General features: G+C 43.8%; 1 protein-coding gene across 3 annotated transcripts; it reads left to right on the top strand.

Annotated features, from left to right (window-relative positions):
• Window positions 1-39: 39 nt before the first annotated feature.
• Window positions 40-22,696, top strand: PNKP (polynucleotide kinase 3'-phosphatase). 3 transcript variants are annotated; one of them, XM_069947831.1, is made up of 17 exons: window positions 40-197; window positions 2,368-2,506; window positions 3,488-3,534; window positions 4,124-4,645; window positions 7,942-8,021; window positions 9,720-9,777; window positions 9,957-10,064; window positions 12,303-12,374; window positions 12,616-12,664; window positions 15,090-15,160; window positions 15,772-15,864; window positions 17,086-17,182; window positions 18,005-18,066; window positions 18,164-18,273; window positions 19,729-19,816; window positions 19,900-19,961; window positions 21,348-22,696. In XM_069947831.1, the coding sequence occupies exons 2-17, from the start codon at window positions 2,380-2,382 to the stop codon at window positions 21,466-21,468; spliced, it is 1,767 nt and encodes a 588-aa protein (XP_069803932.1). In that variant the 5' UTR covers window positions 40-197; window positions 2,368-2,379; the 3' UTR covers window positions 21,469-22,696. The 3 variants fall into 3 exon arrangements, with proteins under 3 accessions (XP_069803932.1, XP_069803931.1, XP_069803933.1); XM_069947830.1 differs by lacking the exon at window positions 40-197 and adding an exon at window positions 756-829; XM_069947832.1 differs by lacking the exons at window positions 40-197; window positions 3,488-3,534 and having other exon boundaries at window positions 2,421-2,506.
• Window positions 22,697-22,770: the final 74 nt, after the last annotated feature.

Here is a 22,770-nt window from a genome sequence, read left to right on the forward strand (position 1 = left end):
GCCCGCCAGCGGTATTCAGTAGCTGCCTGATGATGTTACTGATGTTACGTTACATGGGACAGCTATTGGACATAGCAGCTGGGTGCGGTTTTGCCTGCACACTATGCTGCTGACATACACCTGCCGGTCTATGATATTGGAAGGTGTATTTCCAAGACAACCTGGAGAAGAAAGTGGCGTGTCAGGCAGCGTTACAGGTAGGACCTTATCTGCTTTAAAGGGGTTATCCAGCGCTACAAAAACATGGACACTTTTCCCCCTCTCGTCTCCAGATTGGGTGCGGTTTCAAACTCAGTTCCATTAAAGTAAATGGAGCTTAATTACAGACCACACCTGACAAGACAGGAGACGGGGAAAAGTGGCCATGTTTTTGTAGCGCTAAATAACCCCTTTAAGCCTTTTAGTCAGGTGCCATATATGTTCTTGGGAAGGCTAGGTTACAGCTGGAGTATTTCCTTCTACACACAGGCTGCCACCCAGCTTTCCCCAGCTCCTGAGCAGTAAACATGCACTGGGTATGGTATATATACTGTACATCAGTGCTCCTCAATCTGTGGCTCTTCAGTTGTTGCAAAACTACAACTACATCTCCCAGCATGACCTGACAGAAGGCTGCAGCAGCTGAAGAGCCGCAGGTTGGGATCCCTGCTGCAGACCGCACAGCCATAAGCTCCTCCGTGCTGTGCAATTCAGTCTCCCCCGGAACCTATTCATGTCGTCCACGTTGTACCGGGAACGATTAGTATGCTGCACCTTAGCGCCACACAGCGGCGAGAGGCGGAAGTACCAAGCAGTACCCGGGGTGGCAGTGTGCTGTATCGCGCCTCCGGTCAGTATCTATCGGGCTGTGGGAGGATGAGGGATCCGGTCGGGCTGGTGATATCTTCTCACAGAGCTCGCAGTAAACGCTGCTTATATGTCAGGCGCCGGTGCATTCTGGGAGTTGTAGTTTCTAGCGGTGTAACAGAAAGTTGCTGAAACTGATAAGTCCTGACATGTCCTGCAGTGTGAGGGAGCAGCAGAGGAGGGCATGCTGGGAGCTGTGGCTGAGGAGATCCCCTTATAGTTATTATACACACTTATTATAACCCTATTCATCCACTATATCCACTGACTGTCCTTACTCACTGATATCTTGAACATGTTGAGGGCCTGAAAGAAAGTTTAGTCTATTAGAAAGTTGTAGAGTTTACGCGGGGCAGGCTCCTGGTTATTGCAGGCCTCAGCGGGCCCCTCACCCATCCACTATGCACCCATCATCCGCACACTATCACGACACACCACACATTATTGACACTGACTGACTGACACTATACCACGGAGCGATAATCGGCCTGATTCGGCTGATTATCGCTCCGTGGAATAGAGACAACAATCAACCAATAATCATGTCTTCGGCTGATCGTTTATTTAGGTTCAAACCTAAAATCATTAGGCACCGACCGCACATCGCTGCATGGAATAGCAATGCGTGGCCAGCGACCGACAATTTCACAAACACCATACATTACCTAAGCATGTTGCAGGTCTTCTCCTGCGCTCCTTCTTCCTTCCGATCCCACGCGCAGCAGCAGCAGCCTGTCTGGGCTGACAGACCGCACAGCCAATCACTGGCCAGGACCGCCGCGGCCAGTGATTGGCTGAGCGGTCTGTCAGCCCAGACAGGCCGCTCTGAAGCTGCTTCTGCACGCGGGATCGGAAGGAAGAAGGAGCGCAGGAGAAGACCTGCAACATGCTTAGGTAATGTATGGTGTTTAAACAAGGGCTGCAAGGACATCAGTAACAATGTCCCTGCAGACCTCGCTTAACTATTATCAGGCTGCGTAATAGGCCCAGTAAACGAGTACCGATCTAGCAGATCGGCACTCGTTTACATTATTGATCAGGCCCTCATCGGCCTGTGGAATAGGAGCACTTACAGCTCAGTCTTCTCCCTCTTCTCTCTGATGGGCTGCTCTCCACACTGTAAGGCTGCATTCCCATGTAACGGACTCTCCCCCGCCTGGGCAGCATCTGTAAATAGATGTTGGGAGTGGGGGAACTGTATAGATATGTACCGCGCTGTAATGACCGAGCCGCGCGGCGGATTCATTACAGCGCTGCGCATATCTGTACAGTTTCCCCGCTCCCAGCATCTAATTACAGATGCTGCCCAGGCAGGGGAGAGTCCGTTACAGGCATTTCACGTCTGTTTTCCGTGGGAAACATATGTGGGAAGAAAGCTCCAGAAAGCATTGGATTGCTGTCAGCCATTGATCATATTACAAAGACTGTGCAGTATGGTGGTTAGCAGGAAGAGCACTTCCCTATGCAGTGTAAGATGACTCCTTGATGATTCCTCTCTATGACATCTTCTCCCTCTTTCAGGGCTGCATAGAGATGAAGTGCCACATCCAGAGCGTCGATGGCAAACACAGTCCCATAGAGCTGCCGGATGGAGTAGGAGTCGTCCTGGGAAGAGGACCTGAGACCTGTATCACAGAGAGAAAATGTTCTAAGCAGCAAGGTTAGGCACCTCTTCCCTCCAACACCATTATCATATAAAAGGGGGGGAAGCCTGGACTTTGTCTGTTAGGGTACGTGCTCACTACGGAATGGCGACGGATAACCCATCGCCCATTCCGCAGCTCACACCCGCCGGCGGACTGTGGTGGGCGCCCGCTTCTCCGCCCATGTCATAGACTCTATTCTATGCACAGGCAGATTCCCTGCTCCATCCAAAGAATGAACCTAAAAAACAGCAGCAGTTTGTAGATACGGGATGGAGCTGCAGATCCCCATAATGCAGTAGCATAGCACAACAGGCTAGACTACAGAAGCAGGGCTGCTGTCAGAGCTCTGTGTGGTCACATGACAGCAATGGGGAAGGGGGGGTGTGCTCACATGGACCAATCAGGAAGTGAGAATCACAGAGTGTGAATGACTGAGGGTAAGTGCAGGCACGTTATAGCAGCAGTGTGTATAGCTGAGTGTGAGTGCAGGCACATTATAGCAGGAAAGAGGAGTCCTGTCCTCTGATGTAAGCCCCAGCCTGAAGTGGATTTGATATGATTTGGAAGGTGAAGGAGACGTCCTGGGTCAGAGTACAGTGCTGTAGACCCTGCTATGCAGGCCATGTCCCTCCACTCCCCCTCCCACCCAGTAAAGGGAGCTCTTAAACCAAAGCAATGCTCTTAAAGTTACAATTTTGAGAAACTGTGAGCTCTTCTTGCAAAGCGCTCTTAATCCAAGTTACTCTTAAACCAAGTACATAACTATGTGATGCTAGATGGGTATAGGTTGTAATGTAGATATATAACTATATGATGCTGCATGGATATAGGTTGGGATGTACATATATGATGCTACATGGAAATAGGTTGGGATGTAGCTATATAACTATATGATGCTAGATGGATATTGGTTGTAATGTAGATATACAACTATATGATGCTAGGTGGGTATAGGTTGGAATGTTGATAATATAATATGGTGTTCCTTCTTTTAGTGGAGCTTGTGGCTAATTTTGAGAAGAAAGTCGTTCGCGTCACACAGGTAAGAGATGTCACTTTTAGGCTGCATTCACACGTTCCGTGAATGTGGTCCGTGCACAGAGAATGTGCTGCGGACCGGATTCACGGACCTCCTCTCACCATAATGATCCATGAAGCCCACAGAACTTGTAAATGCGGTCTCAATTTCACAAGATGGCCAAATCACTGTATCCTGTGTAGAACTGTATAGCTGTAGGTGTATTCCCCTCACGTTATGATCAGTGGGGGGTCTGATGTCTAAGAATTCAGGGGCTACAATGCTAATTCAGCTCTGTGATTTTTTTTTTTTCCCCCTGAATACGGCACCTCCAAGTGTAAGTCTATGGTCGTGTGCACAGAAAGAGGGGAGAGAAGTGCTCAGCCATGTGCTTCTCTCCTTGTCCATTCTAGCCATTGGGGTCTGAGAACTCAAACCCCGACCAATCAAAACTTTTCTGACATGAAGTAGAGAGTTTTTTAAAGTGACAGGTACAGTTTAGAGGGTTAGAAATATCTTTCCTCCTTATGTCGCAGGTTATTGGGCTTGTGTATTTCTTGGAATGATAATTCTTTGGTTTGTTTCCTCCGTGACCTAATGTGCTTTCTTTTAGCTGGGTGTAAACCCCACCTCAGTGGGAGAGGTCAATCTGAAGGCCGGGGAGAGCACATTGATGAATGAGACTCAGACTTTGCACATGGTGAATTCTTCGTTTCCTTACATCATCGTGTTCAGTGATGAAAGTGCAAACAACAGGAAACCCAAGGCCAAAAAGCCGGTGGCTGCCGCCTCCCCAAAGAAAACCATTCAAGACTTTTTTGGTGGCTCCACATCCGAAAACAACAAGAGGACCAAACGGAAGGAAGATAGTAAAACGGAGCCAAGCAGCAAGAGAACGAAGGTTCAGGCGTCCACCTCCAAGGCTGTAGAAAACAGCGAGGATGAGGAGGATGAGGAGATTTCCCGTAAACTTAAGGAGTTGCAGGAGATGGCAACCAAAGCGAATCACACGAGCATCAAAGCATCCGGTGACCCAGCAGACACCCCAAGAGGCAAAGTCTGCAGCAAAGACACCTGGGAAGAACATGGCAAGCTTCTAGTGTTCAACAAGAAAGGTGTACAGCCGTCTGCCAAGGTATACAGGAATATATCGCCTCTGTATGTGTCAGCTGGAGGGCCAAAGGTTTCCCATCCTTGTGGTAAAGATTAGCTAGCTAGAATGAGCTGGGAGGAGTCCATACTATGCACATTCTCTACCAGCTTTGCACCATGTGACCGAGAGGGACTCCCAGGATAAATGTATGGTACCATTTAGGTCACAGGCACAGAGAAAGTGGAGAGAAGTGCCCAGCTGTGTGTTTCTCTCTCTGCTCATCCCAGGGATTACTTAACACTCTGACCCTGACACTTTTGTTATTACTTTAGGTACACTTTAAGGCTATGTTCACACAGTGTATCTTTTAAGATGGGTCATTGTTGGTTATTAAAACAACGACCATTCTTGTCTTAAAATAATTAACTGTATTGAACGCTATGAGAACAGCAGCCGTTGCTCACGCACTGTATTGAACAGCGGCCATTGTTAGATAGGGCCACGGAAATAATTGACATTTCAGTTATTTCCATCCACTAGAGTGTGGACAACGGCCGTTGTTCACTCTCTCTTCACACAATGTATGGTCGTTCAGATGGCCGTACACTGCATAGAGCTTGCAATCTAAATAAGACAAAATTATGTTCCTGTGGCCACTGTTTTTAGTAAATGTGAACATAGCCTAACTTTGGATTAACACTTTTAATCTCTGGGAAAACCCACTTAAAGTAAATACTGGTTCTTAAAAGGGGAACGCTATCTGTTGTCAGACGTTTGTAGGTGGTGGTCGTCCCTTAGCTCAGACCTTTGTGAATCTTTTAATTGAAGTGTATAGATGTCCAGGACACAGTAAGGCTGGGTTCACACTGCGTTTTTGCAATCGGTTTTTTTTTATCCGTTTGTTGAAAAAAAAAAAAACGGATGAAAAACGGATTACAAAAACGGATGCATTTGTGTGCATGCGTTTTGATCGTTAACCCTTTGAGGACCAGGCCCTAAATTACCCAGTGGACAGCGCAAATTTTGATCTTAGTGTTTCCGTTTTTCCCTCCTCCCCTTCTAAGAGCTCTAGCACTCTCAGTTTTCTATCTACAAGCCATGTAAGTGCTTGTTTTTTACAGGAATAGTTGTAATGTGTAATGGCGTCATTCATTTTACCATAACATGTATGATGGAATCCCAAATATATTATTTATGAAGATATAAATAGGTGAAATCGTAAGAAAGAATGCAATATGGTAACGTTTGGGGGGTTCCTGTGTCTACGTAATGCACTATATGGTAACAGCGACATGACACTATTATTCTATAGGTCAGTCTGAACACAACCATATGCAGGTTACACAGATTCTCTAATGTTATATATATTTTTTTTTATGAAATCCTTTTTTTTGGCAATTAAATATTAATAAAATGGGCCTATTGTGACGCTTATAACGGTTTTATTTTTTCACCTACGGGGCTGTATGGGGTGTCATTTTTTCCGCCATGATCTCTAGTTTTTATTAATACCATATTTGTGAAGATCGGACGTTTTGATCACTTTTTATTGATTTTTTTTAATATATAATGTAACGTAAAATCGGTAATCTGCGCACTTTTTTCCCTCTTTTCGTGTACGCCGTTTACCGGTCACAATGACGCTTGTTATATTTTAATAGATCGGACAATTACGCACGCTACGGTATATTATATGTTTATCTATTTATTCATTTTTATATGTTTTATTTATATAATGGGAAAGGGGGGTGATTTAGACTTTTATTGGGGGAGGGGTTTTGGGGTAGTGTGTTAGTGTTTTGAACTTTTTTTTTTTACACTTTTGAAGTCCCTTTGGGGGACTTGTACATACAATACTTAGATTTTTACACTGATGAATGCTATGCCATAGGCATAGCATTGACCAGTGTTATCGGCGATCTGCTCATTGAGCCTGCCTGTGCAGGCTTAGTGCAGCAGATCGCCGATCGGACCGCACGGAGGCAGGTGAGAGACCTCCGGCAGTCCGCTTCAACGATCGGGACCCCCGCAGTCACACTGCGGGGGTCCCGATCGGTAAGTGACAGGGGACTCCCCCTGTCACTTACACCTAAACGCCGCGGTCGCGCCGCGATCGCGGCGTTTAAGGGGTTAATGACACGCGGCAGCGCGATCGCTGCAGCGCGATCGCTGCAGCGTGTCATTACCGGTGAGGTCCCGGCTGCTGATTGCAGCCGGCCCCCACCTGCTATGAAGCGCGCTCCGCTCCTGAGCGCGCTTCATAGCGGGAAAAACACCCAGGACGTAAGGTTACGTCATGGGTCGTCTGGGGACAGACTTCCATGACGTAACCCTACGTCCAGGGTCGTCTAGGGGTTAAACGTATGCTAAAAACGCAGTGTGAACCCAGCTTTATTCTCATGGCTGGAGTTCTCTGGCACTTTGGACAATGGGGCGCATTGGTATTGTATGCCATCATGTCGTACCTCTATACCATTGCATCACTTCTCTCTGTTAATAAATACATTGTGGCTCAGACATCCCAGTAACGTTTGAATGGCCCCACCATAAGTGTGTCTGTAAGAAGTCACCATTAAGGTGTTAGGGTACAAACCCACTTGACGTATTTGCTGCATGAATCAGTCTTAAAAATAAGCAGGCAAAACGCAGGTTGGCTTTATACGATTGTTCTGCGTTAAAATACGCAATTGCGTATTTTTGAAGCGTGAAGCTTGTTGTTAGCAAAGCATCAGTTGTTAAAATACGCAATTGCGTATTTTTGAAGCGTGAAGCTACATGCGTTTTTCGCACAGGTTGTTAGGGTACAAACCCACTTGACGTACTTGCTGCGTGAATCAGTCTTAAAAATAAGCAGGCAAAGCGCAGGTTGGCTTTATACAATTGTTCTGCGTTAAAATACGCAATTGCGTATTTTTGAAGCGTGAAGCTTGTTGTTAGCAAAGCATCAGTTGTTAACAACCTGTGCGAAAAACGCATGTAGCTTCACACTTCAAAAATACGCAATTGCGTATTTTAACGCAGAACAATCATATAAAGCCAACCTGCGTTTTGCCTGCTTATTTTTAAGACTGATTCACACAGCGAATACGTCAAGTGGGTTTGTACCCTTAATCATCAACCTGCGCAGCCCTTTGTTTATCTGCACTATTCACACAGGACAAAGCTGCTGCCTACATGGGAGGTAGTATGAGATGGATGTAGCAGACCATCAATCAGTTGTAATCAGCCATTGCCCGCTTTTATATGCTGCTATGGAGACTGGCTATATTATGCCCTGCCAGCCGTGATTGCATTACCCAGCTTATGGGCTGTCAGTCACTGTGTTCCTTACCTTATAGATTGCTGCGTTTGACATTGATGGAACGATTATAACCACAAAGTCAGGGAGGGTCTTCCCAACCAATGCAGATGACTGGAGGTAAGGGGGGGATTTCATTGATACCTTCTTAGGCTGGGTTCACACTAGGAAAGGGCACAAGAATGTGGTGTACATAGTCATACTAGCATTGTATACTGCAGTGGTCCCATTCTCTTACCAACAGTCACCAGGTTAAAGGCATTGTTCACCATATTTTTTTTTTCTTTCAAATGAACTTGTGCTAGAGATTTGTAATTTACTTCTATTAAAAAACCTTAAAGTGTCACTGTCGTGAATTTTTTTTTTGCAGAAATCAATAGTCCAGGCGATTTTAAGAAACTTTGTAATTAGGTTTATTAGCCAAAAAATGCATTTTTATCATGAAAAAGCAGTTTGAAGCTCTCCCCCCTGTCTTCGTTGTTCTCCTATGGAGAGAGCTAAAGAAAAGACCAAAACAGGACAACAAAGATATCTCCTGGGACAGTCACCACTGACCTCTCTGAGCTCTGATTACAGCTGTCACTCAGCTCCCTGCCTGTAATCCTGTGTTATCTGCTTTCTGCTGCCGGCTAACTCCCTCCTTCCTCCTCCCCCCTCCCCTCTCCCTAGAACAGACAGGGTACGACTCATGCAACAAGTCACAATTTTCAGATTTTTTGCAGTGGATGGAAAAGAGGAAGGAGGGGGGACCTGGGAAAAGGCTTTTTACATGCAGATAATGGCAGATTTGGCTAATAAACCCAATTACAAAGTTTCTTAAAATCGCCTGGACTATTGATTTCTGCAAAAAAAAAAAAAAAAAAATACGACAGTGACTCTTTAAGTCTTCCAGTACTTACCAGCTGCTGTATGTCTTGCTCAATTCTTGTATGTCGTGCTCAATTCTTTCCAGTCTGGAGAGCAGGAGATGTTTTCTATGGGGATTTGCTGCAGAGAGCACTGTGCCAGACTGGAAAGAATACACCACTTCCTGCAGGTCATACAGAATATGATAAGTACTGAAAGACTGGAGATTTTTTTTAATAGAAGTTAATTACAAATCTCTGGCACCAGTTAATTTGAAATGTTTTATTATTATTTTTTGGTGAACAACCCCTTTAAGTCCATTTACAAAAAGCATGCATATTTTTTTTTTATTGCCACACTCAAAAGCACAGTCACCTACACACACTAAAGATATGTTCAGAATGGACCTGGCACAGATCCGCCATGGTATACATTGGCACATCTTCTTGCTAGCATATACCATAGTGTGATTAGGTTTACTTACAGGGCTCATCTTGATCTTTTTTGACTAACACAGATCCTGCATTATTACAAACTATTATATTATTTTCTGTAATTATGTAAATGATTATAGTAAAGATTTCTGGCATCATTCTCATTATATATATATATATATCATTTATCATTATCATTTTTAAAGAGGACCTGTCACCCCCCGCGCCGGGGTGACAGGCTCCCGACCCCCAGTTAGATCCCCTTATAGTTACTGCATGTCGCCGAGTCCCGCTGCCGGAGCCGGTCCCGGGACAGAGATATCCCGGTGAGAAGCCGGCGCCATTCATTCTCTATGGACGCCGGACACATCTCCACAGCGCGCGTGCCGGCTTCTCACCGGGATATCTCTGTCCCGGGACCGGCTCCGGCAGCGGGACTCAGCGACATGCGGTAACTATAAGGGGATCTAGCTGGGGGTCGGGTCCTCTTTAATCACTCCTTTGAGTATAGAAATATATATATTTTTTTCTCTTGCAGAATTTTATATCCCGAAATTCCCAAAAAGTTAAAAGCAATTTTGGCAGAAGGCTATAAGGTGAGTTACACCCGGTTCACATCTGCTCACTGGTATATGCCAGAGGATTCCCACAGAAAATCCTGGTGACATATACCATTGTATTGCCTGCCAGTGGTATACCGCACCTATTGACCATAGGATTTAAAAAAATAAAAATAAAAAATCGCACAGAGCATTTATCGCTTGTCTTTTTTCAGGTGGTCTTCATAACAAATCAGATGGGAATTAGCCGTGGCAAGCTAAGACCTGAAGTTTTCAAAGCCAAAGCAGAAGCTATTGTGGATCAGTTGGGAATACCTGTTCAGGTTAGTGTTTATGTAGCCCCTTTGGATAACATTGGTGTATACAGATGGTCCCTTGATGATCTGATGGCATAGTAGGAGCTGGCATAGGCAGCAAGTGTTAAAGTGACACTGTCACCCCCTTTTTGCATTTTGACTGCTCTCCACAGGTGTAAAGGGTAAACATTACAGCTTTCATTACTTATTTTATATCACACCTCATGATGCTTGTTCTGGTAAAAAGAAGTTTTTATCACCTGTGGATTGGTATATGTGGGTGGGGCATCGCGGCCTATGTGCCACATTGCTCCGCCCCTAGCACCACTTAGCCCCGCCCCATTCATGATGGCATCATTGCATAGGCTCCGCCCCCTCAGCGGCCATTGGTGTGGGCCAATCTACGGGATGGGGCCTAGAGCTTTAGGCTGGCCCTTCCAATGGCTGCTGAGTGGGCGGGGCCTATGTGGTGATGACATCACGAATGGGGCGGGGCCAAGTGGCACTAGGGGTCGAGCGATGTGGCACATAGGGTGTGAGGCCCTGCCCACAAATACCAATCCACAGGTGATAAAAACAACTTTTTACCAGAACAAGCACCATGAGGTGTGATATAAAAATAAGTAATGAAAGCTGTAACATTTACCCTTTACACCTGTGGAGAGCAGTCAAAATGCAAATAGGGGGTGACAGTGTCACTTTAAGTTTCCCAACAGTGTCAGTTCAGGAGGTATAAGGCATTACTCAGGGTCCTCCAGAGGGTGAGCTACCCTGACTCATAGATCATGGTCTATGGTATAGGCCACCACCCTCCATTTCATTCATATATCCTAATGCAGGGATGGGGAACCTTCACCCTCCAACTGTTGCAAAACTACAATTCAAATCATGCCTGGGAAGCCAAACTTGACATCTACCTATGCCCTGCCAAAGGTTTTTGAAAGCGACAGGTAATCCCTTGGGCAAAACTATAAAATAAGCAAACACAAATAAAATAAAATATGTAACACAAAGAAAACAGTCATGTACCCCAATCCCTACACCTGCTCCCCACCCCAAAAACCTGACTAACGGGTTTTCTTGTATGATTGTGTGTGTGTGTGTGTGTGTGTGTGTGTATATATATATATATATATATATATATATATATATATATATATATATATATATATATATATATATAATACTGTATGTGTGTGTGTATGGAACTGTCAGACGCTGTATGGGTGCAGGGGACAGCAGGATTTACAGGCTTTATGTTTGCCTGGCAACATTTCAGGAGATTTTCAAACCATGGCTTATTCTAAGACTAGATCATTAATATCTTAAAGGGAAATTATCAGCAGGATATGTCTCTATAGCGCAAGTGGTGCTGCGGATAAGTTTCTTAACTCGATTCTATGCACCATTTTTGCAAAATGTGGAGTTTATTCCCTGTGCAAATTAGGTGGTTTTTCTAACTTTGGGGGGTACTATCACCCTTTCTGCAGCACTCCACCCCGGCCGGCCTGCCAATTCTAATGAATTTTTATCCAGCACTAGAGTAACGTGTCTGCAGAGAGCCACCCCAATATCCATTAGAAGGCATGGGCCGGTGAGGGTTGAAGCCCCGCCCATAGTGCACCAAACTGCCTCATTTGCATAAAGAATAAACTACAAATTTATCAAGAACTGTGCAGAGGATAAAGGTAAAAGACATAACTTCAATCTCAGTGCCCCATGCACAGTAGAGACATATTAGCAAGTTAGGGCACTATTCCAGCGATTTTTCAACGATAAACGATCTCAAATGACCGAAATCGTTCACCCAATTACACGGAAGGATGATCGTTACTTATGATTGCTCTTACGGCCGTCCTGTCGTCACTACCGTGTTCGTTACTACCGTAACCGTAATCATTACATGTGAACGATTTGCAAACAATCAACTATAAAAATAGCTCCAAATTCTATCAACGATTTCTCGTTGCTTGTTTAATCGTTGTCTGCTATTACACTAAACGATTTTTTAAACGATAATCGCCCCGTTGAATACCACCCTTAGATGCGTCCAACCTGCTGGTTGTTTCCTTTTAACAATCATTGGTGGTCCTAACACCCAGACACCAACCCATCCAAACCTTTGACATGTCTATGTGACATTCAACAAAAATGACAGTAACACTTTAAGGCTACTCTTCCTAGTTTTTTATATAAGGATTAGCCTCATGTAAACCTCATTCCTAAGTATGATTGCTTGGTAAGAAACATTGTATTTTATTGCAGATCTTTGTGGCCACCGGTGCAGGTATCTACCGCAAACCTGTCACTGGCATGTGGGATTACCTGTGTGAAAAGGTGAGGCCCGTCCATACACACCCTGTCTTCTCATTTCATTGTGTTTTTGGGAAGTTCCTGGTGACAGCTCAGACATGTCAGTGCTTCATGCTCTCAGGTACAATACAGTAATATACACATGATCATATAAGTAAGTTACAGAAAAGGAAAAGTTATAAAATAGCAGTGATGTGGCTATAACAGTGACGTCTATTAATATAATTCTGTCAGTGTGACTAATTTTCTTTTTTTTTTTCCCTAGGCTAATGATGGGATTAAAGTGAACAAGGAGGACTGTGTATATGTAGGAGGTAAGGATCAGTGCTATACGGAGTCTAGGCCTATGAGAGTGTACTGCATGGTGGAGGACCTTTATTGGGTCATATACTTCAGTAGCAATTTGGTAATGCTAGCCATGGACTACTGGTAATGTGATCACCATGATGCAGTTATATTTGTAGATCAGATGCCTGGGGTCTGTGTGTGTGTGTGTGTGTGTGTATGTATGTAAGTGTGTGTGTGTGTGTATGTATATATATATGAATATGACACATTTATTGCCGCAGTGCTGTTCTCGATAATAAAGGGAGCGCCACCCACTATGGAGAAATCTGGTTATTTTAAAAACTGTCAAGGGGGAACATAGTCACGCAGTACTTAACTCTCTGCATGCCCGCAATGCGCCACCTGACCTTCCTCAGGACCCCTGCCAGAAATTATTTTGCCCCAGGTTGTGATGACGTCAGAGCCTTACCCGGCTGTCCATCAGCCAATCAGTGACTGGAGCGGCATGCCACCCCTGACGGTGAGCGGGCTTTCGATCAGCTGGGTTGTGACATCGGCTGAGAACAAGAACCCGACTCTGGACAGGCACGGGGACAGGTGAGTAGTGGTGGTTATTATTTTCCCTCCTGCCACTACCTTTTCAAAAAAGCATTGCAGTGCCGGACTTCTTCTTTAAAGTGACACTGTCACCCCCTTTGCGCATTCTGACATCTCTACACAGGTGTAAAGGGGAAATTTAGCGGTTTTCATATCATACGTCATGGTGTTTGTTCAAGTAAAAAGTGTCCTTTTATCAACTGCATAATGTATTAAGTGGGCGTGGCCTCACGACATTAGCACCACTTAGCCCCACCCACAATGACACTGTTGGCTCCGCCCCCTTGATACCCATTGGTTAGCCAGCGTAAAGGGGGTGGGGTCTAGACCTTTCGGCCAGGCTGTTCCAATGGCCGGCGAGGGGGCGGGGCCAACTGTGGCGTTGGGGGCGGGGCTAAGTGGAGCTAATGCTGCGAGGCCCCCCTCTTAACACAATCTGCACCATGACGTATGATATAAAATAAGGTATGAAAACCGCTAAGTTTACCCTTAAACACCTGTGTAGAGATGTCAGAATGCAAAAAGGAGGTGACAGTGTCACTTTAACTTTAATTGTCTACAAATGAAAATAAGCTGTACCCATGATTAAACACTTTTTATTATTAGGGTTATTTCCTTTTTTTAAATTCGTGGCCTGCTCCTAAAATGTGTGGTGTGCGGAACTGCAAGAAGTGCCTTAGACTTGGGTTACAATAAACATACTATGCAAGTCTATGGCATCTCTGGCAGATTGATACATGGCTTAATTTAGGAGCGGACTACGAACTTGCTAGGATTTTTAAAGGGTATCCTGCTGCGGGAACAAAATGATAGGTACCCTTTAAAGGGAACCATTCACCCCGTGGCCCCCGGCAGAAACTGACATACAGTGACATAAAGGTCAATATACTTACCACATCGCTCCCGGTCCCGTCCCGGATCCCGTTGTTGACACGGAGAAATCGCCGATTCTTCTTCTCCCGCCCATTATGGTAATGAGCTGAGATGAGTCAAACGTCCATAGGAAACGACGGACGAGTCCAACTTATTCATGAGGTCCTCTTCTCGTCGCCGCCCATCCACGCCTCCTGGAACTTGATTGACGTCTTCAGTCTTCTGCCGAATTCCCACGCAGGCGCCGCTGTGATGGTCTCGTCACCTCTTCTGCGCCTGCGCGGTAAACAGGATACGGTGTTCGAGCAAATCGGCGCACGCGCAGTAAACAGTGAAGCTGCGGAGCGGCTTCAATTGTGAACTGCGCATGCGCCGAAAACGACTGTCACGGCGCCTGCGCGGGATCCGGCGAGAAGAAAGAAGACGAGGAGGAAGAGGACCTGGCGTCAATCAAGTGTCGGAGGCGGGGAGAAGGCTGGACTTCGGACCCGGCGGCGCTCATTACCATAATGGGCGCGAGAAGAAGAATCGTCGATTTCTCCGTGTCAACAACGGGCTTCGGGACGGGATCGGGAGCGATGTGGTAAGTATATTGACCTTTATGTCACTGTATGTCAGTTTCTGCCGGGGGCCACGGGGTGAATGGTTCCCTTTAAGTAATGGAATATTATGATCAGCAGGGATCTGACTTCCAGAACTCCCATTGGTCTTAAGACTGAAGGAGATGTAAAACTAATGCAGCAATGCATCTGTCATTTTTCTCACCCAGCTGTGCAGGGAACTACAACTGGCCCCGTTGACTTGAATAGAGCTGCACTGCAGTTCTCTGCACAACAGGTGACCAGGGAAAGAAAGAATAAGCACTGCATCCCATTTATTCTCTTCATCGATGGGGTTAAAGCATCAGGGCCACCAACAAATCATACCATCACACTTAATATGGTGGGAATAGTACTTTAGTGCCTATATGTTATGTTTCAGATGCTGCTGGAAGACCTGCAAACTGGGCTCCTGACCGTAAGAAGAAGGATTTTTCCTGCAGTGACCGCCTGGTAAGCAGTGTGACCCCTCCCAGCCCCAATCACATAGATCCCCTGGCTATGAAAAACCCCTTTAATTGCTTTTACTGTGCAATATACAGGGTAAGGTCACCAAAAAATCAACTGGTGCCAGAGATTTGTAATTTACTTCTATAAAAAAAAATCTCAAGTCTTCCAGTACTTATCAGCTGCTGTCTGTCCTGCAGGAAGTGGTGTATTCTCTCCAATCTGAGAGCAGGTAATGTTTTCTATGGGGATTTGCTACTGCTCTGGACAGTTTCTGGACAGAGGTGGCAGCAGAGAGCACTGTGTCAGACTGGAGAGAATACACCACTGCCTAAAGGACATACAGCAGCTGATAAGTACTGGAACACTTGAGATTTTTTATTAGAAGTAAAGTACAAATCTCTGGCACCAGTTGATTTAAAAAAATGTTGGTGCACAACCCCTTTAATGCTACAGTCCTAACCTTTAGTCAGTCCTATTTGGATGTAACTAATGGGACAACTTTCCACTTTTAGGGACTAGAGATGTAATGATAGTGATGGAGATATAGTGGTAATGGTATTTGCCTACTGTACCTTGTAAACCTGAAGACAGTAACTCGTAATGTCGTTCTTCAGTTTGCAGTGAACATTGGCATACAGTTCTACACTCCGGAGGAGTATTTCCTAGGCTGGAAGAAAGCTACGTTCAATCTGCCTACCTTTAATCCTGTAAGTGTGACCATAAAGCAGAAAGGCAATATACGCTTTGCACTACATACGGTAGAATCTGTGGTCATTCCCCAGCACTATCTGTGATAAAACCCATGGAGATGTGATTTTACGTTGGCCGTCTCCTCTTGTATAACACACATGACCTCTCTACATGACATAAGCATGGCTTATACTAGGAGAACATATCAATACAATACTGTGTGGGGCTTCTCCTCTGCCATAAGTGGCCTGTCCATGATTTATAACGTATTCACATTGACAGTATGGAATACTACGTTTCAGATGTATTATAACTGTATAGTCAGACAAAACTCAGGATTCAGACCATCCAGACCAGCATCAATCAGCTGATCATCGGGTGACGATCATTTTAACAAGAGATTTTAAAGGGGAAAAAAAAACAAACTTTTGACATGTCATAGAGACCAGTCCAAAGTTCTAATCAGTGGGGGTCTAGGTGTTCAGAGCGTAAATAAAGGGCTTAAAGAAGAGATTGCTAAGTGAGTTCTCTCCCAGCTCTATGCCATGTGACCAAGACAGATTTACAGTGTATGGGACTGTGTTGGTTGAATGCACAGAGAGCAAGGAGAGAAGTGCTCAGTTCAGTGCTTCTTCCCACTCCTTCTTGTTATCAGTTTAGTCTGCGACCAATCAAAACTTTTGACGTGTCAGACTTTTAAATTGACACTGCTGATAAATTTGCTATGTGATCAAATCTGCTCTGAGAGCTCTGTGGATTCCAAAAATGAGACTGTAACAAGTCTACTAGTGTATTGGAGAGGTGCCCCAAAGTCCTCCTCCAGGGATGGAACCCCACAAATGCTACATTCCATCCAGTTGTTTTAGTACAGTTTGACTGTTCATTGGGAGAACACCTATTAAAGAGTTTAAAAAAACAAGCTTTGAACTTGTCAAAAGTTTTGTATCTCAGTGCCAAGAGCCGCATGAGTATAGCTGATAGTCAGTGAGCTCCTCTCCTGTGCTTCTGAGCTTTTCTCCTGCCTATACTCATCAAAAGTTGTGACTTTTTTTTTTTTTTTTAAATGACAGTAACATTACCTCACTTTTCATTGTCGTACTGTGTAGAATCACTTCCCATGCTGGTGGCAGCCATTGTATGTCTAGCTAGGAATCTGAACAGGAGGCATAAACCATATACTTGGAGGTAATTCCATATCTGCTCTGTATGCTAGTCACAATCAACTTTTATACCAACAGAAAGCTCTGGATCCCAATGGTCAGCTCTATGACCCTCCATCTGCCTCCCTGGTCTCACCTTCTCTAGAAGTAGTAGTGACTGTCGGCTTTCCTGCAGGTATTATATTTATTGTGTGTGTGTGTGTGTGTGTGTGTGTGTGTGTGTGTATATATATATATATATATATATATATATATATATATATATATATATATATATAAAATCTATGTATGTATTCAGCTGCTTGCTCCAAATGTCACTTCCAGCATGTAAGCGGGGGCATATACTGCCATACATATATATATTTGCTACCATCGCCTAGCATGGATGGATGTCTGCTGTGTAGCGAAGCTTGAGGACACAATGATGTCATATAATATGATATCAGAGGCCAAGCTCCCGCATAGTGGGCCTGTGATGTAATTCCATCTTAATAATGGAGACACGTTCTGGGCCGCCTGCCAGCTATGAGGTATACAACGAGCAAATGATATTTCATGAAATATTGACAGACTTAATTGAGACAGTAATGCTGAAATTCCCTCTTGCCGCACAATTACAGAGAGTCTGGATTTATGCATTTCCTGATCTAGTCAATGTGCCATTGTACAGATACATGGCTCTGCTTTCATGCTCTGATCTTGTGATGCAATCAGCAGGGTTCTAGACTCTCAAGTTCCATTGAAAAAGTGTGGTCCTATTCAAGTGAATGGAGCTGCAGTTCCCTAAACAACCAGGTGGTCAGGGTGGCGCTGTGCAGAGAAAACAACCAAGGGGTTGTAGCTGTCAGTGCTGCCTCTGCTTCATTATTATTCCCAGGGACTGGACCAAACCAACCCTTTATTGCTGGGATATGTCATTATATGTTTATTTTATTATGCTAGGAACATACATGGGCACCTTAAAGAAGATTTTTATGTTTGTTTGTTCTTCTTCTAGCTGGAAAATCCACATTTATTAAAAAACACCTGGTGACGAAAGGTTATGCATACGCCAACAGGGTAAGTAGATGGTAACGCTTCTCCCAGTGTTCTCCTAGTAGTAGTAAGTCATACAGGGATGTTTCCAAAATCCTGAAGTGGTATGCCTTTGTTATAGGACACACTTGGAACATGGCAGAAGTGCGTTGCTGCCTGTGAGGAAGCTCTGAGAAACGGCAAGAGTATAATAGTGGATAATACCAACCCTGACGTGGAGTCCCGCAGCCGGTCAGTATGGGATTGGGATATATATACAGTTGTGCCTTGGACTGCGAGCATAATTTGTTCCAGGACCGTACTTGTAATCCAAATCCACTCTTATATCAAAGCAAATTTTTCCATAAGTAATCATTGAAATGCAGACAATTGGTTCCACACCCCAAAAATAATGATTTATTATTCTGAATAACATGTAAAACAAATAAAACGAACATTCAAAAACAGCTAAATCTGTTATAAGTCACTGTACAGTATAGCAATCAGCATGTGGAGTATAATGTATAGTCCGTGCATAATCCTGATAACACAGCAGCAGTTTGTAGATACAGGATGGAGCTGCAGATCCCTATAATGCAGGAGCGTAGTACAACAGGATAGACTAGAGAAGCAGGGCTGCTGTCAGAGGTCTGTGTGGTCACATGACAGCAGTGGGGAAGGGGGTGTGTTCAGCATGGACCAATCAGGAAGTGAGAATCACAGAGCTGTGTAGGAGGACAGTGACAGAGATTTTACAGCAGTGTGAATGGCTGAGTGAAAATGCAGACACATTATAGCAGCAGTGTGTATATCTGAGTGTGAGTGCAGACACATTATAGCAGCAGTGTGTATATCTGAGTGTGAGTGCAGGCACATTATAGTAGCAGTGTGCATAGCTGAGTGTAAGTGCAGGCACATTATAGCAGCAGTGTGTATAGCTGAATGGAGATGATAGAAAACACAAGGGCTGACAGAGACTGCAGGGAGCATGAGGGAATGAGCAGGATGTATGTGGGAACATACATGCAGCACTCTCTGTCCCGGGAATGAGGGGGTTGCAGTTATGGAGAGATTACCTCAACAGTCTTGTCCCCGGATGTAAGCCCCAGCCGGAAGTGAATCTGCTATGATTTGGAAGGTGAGGGAGACTTCCTGGATCAGAGTACAGGGCTGTAGGACACACTATGCAGACCATGTCCCTCCCCCACTCCCGATCCCACCTGGTACAGGAAGCTCTTAAACCAAAGCAATGCTCTTACACCAAGTTACAATTTTGAAAAACTATGATCTCTTCTTGCAAAGCGCTCTTAATCCAAGTTACTCTTAAACCAAGGTACCACTGTATAACAATTCTAGTATCTTAGACTTACTGTTATTCCTCCTTGAAATATTTGAATATACTGGGGATAAAATAAAATTCCCTGCTATGAGTGTAGGGACACATGTACTGACAAAGGGAACGTCTGGTTGTCAGTGTGTGTGTGTGTATGTATATATATATATATATATATATATATATATATATATATATATATATATATAAATAATGCTAGGAAGCATAATAGAGTTCTCATTGTTCAAGTATTTACGTAAAGCAGACATGTCACGATAATAGTAATGTTACAAGCATCATAAATGGAATTATCTGTATGTATATTGTCAGTTTATTACCCCTAAGTAATGTGATCTCCTCCTATAATATGTCAGGTATATCAGCTGTGCACAGAAGGCAGGCGTCCCGGTCCGCTGCTTCCTCTTCACAGCGCCTCTTGAAGTGGCTAAGCACAACAATCGGGTAGGTGTCAATGCGTATATGTTCCCCAGATACCATGTCCGTAGCTTCTGACTCTACACAATAATCCTTCTACTTGTTCACAGTTCCGGGAGATGACCAGTAAAGGACATGTTTCAGTAAACGACATGGTCCTCAATAGCTACAAGTAAGTTACTGACTGTAGTCACAACAGCAATGGTAGAAGTTCTATGTTGCTTCATATGAGACTGAGCTGCATTACAAGACTTGGCCCATGGACAGGAGGGGCGCTGTTATTAAAAAAAAGAAAAAAACAGCTTTCACCCTCGGGCTTGGTTCACACTACGTTTTTGCAATCCATTTTTTGCAAAAATTGTGTGCATCTATTTTTCCATTGACTTCTATTATAAAAAGAAACCGATCAAAACGGATGAGTTTTTTTTTGACGGACATAAAAACGTGGTCGACCACGTTTTTGTGTCCGTAAAAAAAACTAGTTAGTTGTGATCTGTTTTTTTTGTTTTTTTTTATTGAAGTCAATGGAAAAATGGATGCACACAGTTGCATACGTTTTTTTCCATACGTTTTTTGCAAAAAACAAAGGATTGCAAAAACGTAGTGTGAACCCAGCCTTACCATTTACTACGTTTTTATGGTTTTTTTTTCATGTTTTTTTTTTTTGCAAAAAAGATCAGTTTTTCCATTATAAAAACAAAAACGGATCAAAATGGATCTGTTTTTTTTTTTTTTATGTAGACAAAACTGAGGTTGACTACGTGTTTGTGTACATTAAAAAAAAATTTAGTCAATGGAAGTCAATGGAAAAATGGATCAAAACGGATGCACACAAATGCATCCATTTTTTTCAGAATTATAGTGTGAACCCAGCCTTACTGACATTTGATGTAGAGGTTAGGTCAGGAAGTATGGAGGGGGCTCAGAAGCTCTAAGGTCTATATGTGGTGTGTGTATCAGCCACTAACTGCAGCTGACACGTGCTATCAGTGGCCGAAATCTGAGATAACTGCAGTAGCGGTCAGTAGGGTCAACGGCATCTAGACCAGGGGTGTCAAAACTACAATTTCTATCATGCTTTAGCTTTGGCTGCCCAGGCATGATGGGAATTGTAGCTTTGTAATAGCTGGAGGGTCTGAGTTTGGCACCAGTGATCTAGCTAGTTAGAAGTCTTATGCCGGCTGCCAACCCCCCCCCCCCCCCAAAAAAAAAAAAATTGCAGGGTGCCATTCATCTGTCATGGCAGCCAGGGGGGCCTGCCGGAATGAAACCAATAAAAGTCAGCGCTTTGATTTATTGTGATCAAGGCTGTGTTCACACACGTTGCCGTTTCATTGTAGTACTGTTGCGATACTGCTGCATTTTCACCAAAATGATGCAGTACTGCTAGGAAGCTGCACTGTGTGACGTGAACACTGCCCTACTAGCCCACAATCTTGGACCTCTAAATTGTAATAAAATGTGGACTTCTACTTATGTTTTTAATTAACAAAAAAAAAAAAAAACCACTTATTATTACAATCTCATTATTTTCCCTATTTCTTTTATTCCCATGCAGAAGTAAATACGTGGCTCCGTCCCTGAGCGAAGGTTTTAGCGAAATTATTAAAATCAATTTTGTGCCAGATTTCAAAGATCCAGATCTAAAAGCTATGTACGAGCAATTCTCAGAGGGCTGAGTTACAGCTTCTACAATGATCTGGGACCAGTCGTCACCCGAGCAAAAGAAGCTTTAATAATTTAGTTTACATGTTGTAGAGGACAAAGCCACTCCAGACTCCAAGCTGCTTTTATCTATGACAGCGAATAAAAAAAAACAAAAACAAACAAGAAATCAAAGCTCTGTAATTGCATACTCTCGCCACATGGTGGCACTGTTGATTTGAAAAACTTGATTATTTTCTTTTTATATTTCTAATGCTCATTGTTTCTATTGTTTAATAAATACAATTGTCCAAATTGTGAATAATCACAATCATTAGAAATGTGGAAGTGATTATATCCATTACCGGGACTGACCCTCCATTACAGAAGTTAGCGCAGACTGAATGACACCTTACGTCTACTTGACATTGCACCCGTGCCAATGATGTCATTTCTTGGCGGGCGCTCAGGCTGTTGAGATCGCTCAAATATGTCCCCTAAATGCAGGCACTTCATAAACCCTGGAACATTTTCTCTTCTTGTACCTTGGCTGTTCTGTGAGTTTAATTAAAAACAAAATTCTTCACAGATTCCTAATGGAACACACTGATAATCTGCTTGCATTACTAGTATCACGGAGAAGACTGTATGTTTGGCTCTAGAAGGGGGGCTTCGCTCCTCCTGCATGCACTCTCTAAGGTCACTAGATGCTTTAGACCAGGGGTAGGGAACCTTCGGCTCTCCAATTGTTGCAAAACTACAACTCCCATCATGCCTGGACAGCCAAAGTGGTGTTAGCTTTATATTCTGTACAGAAAATGATGACAGCATTTGGGTAATAGCAGTGACTGATGGCCTCCATGACTGCACCCATCACTATCAAACTTTCCACAAACCCAGAACGGCATGTATTGCCTGCACTATTATACAGTATAATGTGTCAGTCTTCACTGTCATTCTGGAATTGTATTCATGTACATTCCATCCAGCCCATAGAACCCACAGATAAGCTTTTACATTTCAGAAACTTTATCCAGGATTAGAAAAAAAACAGCGCCACTCTTGTCTTCAGTTTGGATGGGGTATTGCGGCTCATTTCCATTGAAGTGAATGAAATCAAGTTGTAAAACAACATACAACCTGAAGACAAGGGTGGCGCTGTTTTTATAGAAATTATACCTTTTAAATGCAGGCATGTAAAATATAAACTGTTCAGGATCTGTGTCTCAGGGTATATAATAAAATTGCTACATTTTGTTAAAATACTGTGTCTTACCTTTTCTTTTCATGGTCTGTCATGTTAGTCCAGCAGGGCTTGAGGAGTAATGATAATTTCC

Source organism: Dendropsophus ebraccatus, chromosome 12, assembly GCF_027789765.1.
Source record: "Dendropsophus ebraccatus isolate aDenEbr1 chromosome 12, aDenEbr1.pat, whole genome shotgun sequence".
Taxonomy (NCBI): domain Eukaryota; kingdom Metazoa; phylum Chordata; class Amphibia; order Anura; family Hylidae; genus Dendropsophus; species Dendropsophus ebraccatus.